General features: G+C 42.0%; 1 protein-coding gene across 1 annotated transcript; it reads right to left on the bottom strand.

Annotated features, from left to right (window-relative positions):
- Positions 1-753: 753 nt before the first annotated feature.
- Positions 754-1,686, bottom strand: OR7A60 (olfactory receptor family 7 subfamily A member 60). The gene is given in 1 exon segment (NM_001388901.1): positions 754-1,686. A coding segment is annotated over 1 exon segment (933 nt).
- Positions 1,687-4,249: the final 2,563 nt, after the last annotated feature.

Here is a 4,249-nt window from a genome sequence, read left to right as displayed (position 1 = left end):
GACCTGTGAGGAATAAACCTGGTGTTGTTAGAGTTCTCTGATGAGTGTTGCTGAGGAATGTCTTATGATCATAGTAAAAACCCAAGAATCAGTGCAGCCACAGCAGAGGCTCTGGTCAGGGAAGACACTTTGAGAATATCCACAGCACAGGGCACAGGGCAGTGTCCAAACTTTCCCAGACTGGGCATCCTTGTCAGTAGCTTAAGACATAAAGTGAACAATATTACAGTCCACATTATCAGGAAGAGGAATGAAGGTAGTGATGGAAAAAGATTGACAGACTCAAGGTGAAACTAAGGTTTTGTATTTTCATCTACAATAAAGTTATGTGAATGGCTTAGTGGCCATGTATAGTTTCTTCCATATGAAGAATACAAGTCATGATTATTCTTTTGGTAAATCTAGGGAAAATTTATCTGGTCTGATATAATTCATTTGAAATTAAAATATTTTTAGGAAGTCCAACATGACTTATGTAAGATACAGAAATTTCCATGTGTTTGAGTTCCAATGTTGGGGAACCACTGGGGACATATGAAAAGAGACAAAGGAAAAAACTGTAACAGGAGAAGCCTAATGAAGTGAGTTAATTAAATGTATGGAGAAGATGATTTAAACAAATGTAAATTCCAGAAAAAAAAATAGAAGGAGCAGATCGACTTCCACAGTCTGATGGAAGAATAGCATGTCTAGGCTCGGAGACTGTGAACTCTGCAATCATGGGCAATTCTTCAGCCCGCAGACAATAGGCCCTTACATCACTGGAACCCCAGTGACTCTTTTCAGAGCCCTCTTTATGTCTCTGTTCCTCAGGCTGTAGATGAAGGGGTTCAGCATGGGTGTGACCACTGTGTACATCACTGAGGCCACTGCACTCGTGTGGGAGTTCTGGGGAGCAGCAGAGCTGAGGTACACTCCAAGACCAGTACAAAAAAATAAGGAGACAACTGACAGGTGAGATGCACAGGTGGAAAATGCTTTATACTTGCCCTGAGCTGATGAGATCCCAACTATGGAGGAAACTATCCTGGAATAAGAGTAAAGGATACCAGGGAGGGGGCCCCCACCCAGCAGGACAGCTACAAAATACATCACCATGTTATAGAGAAAGCTGTCAGAACAGGCAAGTTGGATCATCTGATTGAGTTCACAAAAAAAGTGGGAGATTTCTGCCTTTCTACAGAAGGACAGCTGCAACACAATTGAGGTCTGTAACAAGGAATGCAAGACATTTGTAATCCAGGACACCAAAAGCAACAGTCCACAGAGCCGGGGGTTCATGATGACCATGTACTGCAGGGGATGACAGATGGCCACAAAACGGTCATAGGCCATCACAGCCAGGAGATAGATGTCCAACCCTGAGAAGATTATGAAAAAGTGCATCTGTGTGATGCAACCTGCATAGGTGATGACTTGGCTCTGAGTCTGGACGTTCAGCAGCATCTTTGGGACGGTGGTGGAGGTGACACAGATGTCAGCAAAGGACAGGTCGGCAAGAAAGAAGTACATGGGAGTGTGGAGATGGGAGTCAGAGCTGATGGCCAGGATGATGAGCAGGTTTCCAAAGACTGTGATCAGGTACATGGAGAGGAAAAGCCCAAATATGATGGACTGAAGTTCTGGTTCCTCTGATAATCCCAGAAGAAAGAATTCTGATACCCATGTATCATTTTCTGGTTGCATGTGGTTGCACTGACTACCAGGAAAGAGGAAAAAACATTAATTTTTCACATGTAGGGGACTGCTCACGTGTTTGACGTGCAACAACTTGTATTTTTCAGTCAAGGAATTAATCTAAGGGAGCATATGTGTGGCTCAGGTAAAGTGTCTGCCTTTGGCTCAGGTCATGATCTTTGGGTCCTGAGATGTAGCCCTGCATTGTTGGGCTCCTTGCTCAGTGGGGAGTCTCCTTTCCTTCTCCTTCTGTGCCTCCCCAGCATGTTCTCTCTCTCAAATAAATAAATAAAATCTTTTAAAAATAGAGAAATTAATTTCAGTATCTTGTGTAGGGATTTTCCCCTTGAAAGGATTCCCTCCTGTTTCATCTCTGATTAAGCATTTGGTCTCATTTTCCCCATTCCCCTACAGATGTCATGCATTCTACTGTTTTATTAAGATGCCTTTTAAACATGTGAGAAATATGTATTGAATGTCAAACATGGTCCAGGCAAAATCTAGCCAATGAGTACAGGATCCTGAAATAAAAAGCCATTATGGACCTTGAGAGCTTGTTTGGAGGTTCTAGCGGGGGAGCGCAGCTACTCGTATACCCTTGACCGAAGAATGGTCCTCCTCTATCCCGGATGGTCGTCCACTTCGACCCAGCACGCAGCTTCGGGAGGGACGCACATGGAGTGGTGAGGGAGGAAGGGGACACCTGCCTAGCCAGCCAGATCAGCCGAATCAACCCTGGCGATCAATGGGGTGACAGATGCCACAGCCAGATCGCCCTCACATAATCTTAATTCCAAAACCAGACAAAGAACCCACCAAAAAGGAGAATTACAGACCAATATCCCTGATGAACATGGATGCAAAAATTCTCAACAAGATACTAGCCAATAGGATCCAACAGTACATTAAGAAGATTATTCACCATGGCCAAGTAGGATTTATCCCCAGGATGCAAGGATAGTTCAACACTCGTAAAGCAATCAATGTGATAGATCATATCAGCAAGAGAAAAAACAAGAACCATATGAGCCTCTCAATAGATGCAGAGAAAGCATTTGACAAAATACAGCATCCATTACTGATCAAAACTCTTCAGAGTGAAAGGATAGAGGGAACATTCCTCAACATCTTAAAGGCCATCTACGAAAAGCCCACAGCAAATATCATTCTCAATGGGGAAGCACTGGGAGTCTTTCCCCTAAGATCAGGAATAAGACAGGGATGTCCACTCTCACCACTGCTATTCAACATAGTACTGGAAGTCCTAGCCTCAGCAATCAGAGAACAAAAATACATTAAAGGCGTTCAAATTGGCAAAGAAGAAGTCAAACTCTCCCTCTTTGCCAATGACATGATACTGTACATAGAAAACCCAAAAGCCTCCACCCCAAGATTGCTAGAACTCATACAGCAATTTGGCAGTGTGGCAGGATACAAAATCAATGCCCAGAAGTCAGTGGCATTTCTATACACTAACAATGAGACTGAAGAAAGAGAAATTAAGGAGTCAATCCCATTTACAATTGCACCCAAAAGCATAAGATACCTAGGAATAAACCTAACCAAAGATGTAAAGGATTTATACCCTAAAAACTATAGAACACTTCTGAAAGAAATTGAGGAAGACACAAAGAGATGGAAAAATATTCCATGCTCATGGATTGGCAGAATTAATATAGTGAAAATGTCAATGTTACCCAGGGCAATTTACACGTTTAATGCAATCCTATCAAAATACCATGGACATTCTTCAGAGAGTTGGAACAAATTATTTTAAGATTTGTGTGGAATCAGAAAAGACCCCGAATAGCCAGGGGAATTTTAAAGAAGAAAACCATATTTGGGGGCATCACAATGCCAGATTTCAGGTTGTACTACAAAGCTGTGGTCATCAAGACAGTGTGGTACTAGCACAAAAGCAGACACATAGATCAATGGAACAGAATAGAGAACCCAGAAGTGGACCCTGAACTTTATGGTCAACTAATATTCGATAAAGGAGGAAAGACTATCCATTGGAAGAAAGACAGTCTCTTCAGTAAATGGTGCTGGGAAAATTGGACATCCACATGCAGAAGAATGAAACTAGACCACTCTCTTTCACCATACACAAAGATAAACTCAAAATGGATGAAAGATCTAAATGTGAGACAAGATTCCATCAAAATCCTAGAGGAGAACACAGGCAACACCCTTTTTGAACTCGGCCGCAGTAACTTCTTGCAAGATACATCCACGAAGGCAAAAGAAACAAAAGCAAAAATGAACTATTGGGACTTCATCAAGATAAGAAGCTTTTGCACAGCAAAGGATACAGTCAACAAAGCTAAAAGACAACCTACAGAATGGGAGAAGATATTTGCAAATGACGTATCAGATAAAGGGCTAGTTTCCAAGATCTATAAAGAACTTATCAAACTCAACAGCAAAGAAACAAACAATCCAATCATGAAATGGGCAAAAGACATGAAGAGAAATCTCACAGAGGAAGACATAGACATGGCCAAGATGCACCTGAGAAAATGCTCTGCATCACTTGCCATCAGGGAAATACAAATCAAAACCACAATGA

Source organism: Canis lupus, chromosome 20, assembly GCF_011100685.1.
Source record: "Canis lupus familiaris isolate Mischka breed German Shepherd chromosome 20, alternate assembly UU_Cfam_GSD_1.0, whole genome shotgun sequence".
NCBI classification, from domain to species: Eukaryota; Metazoa; Chordata; class Mammalia; order Carnivora; family Canidae; genus Canis; species Canis lupus.
Note: the sequence above shows the minus strand (reverse complement) of the source record. Positions and strands in the feature narration are given on the sequence as shown.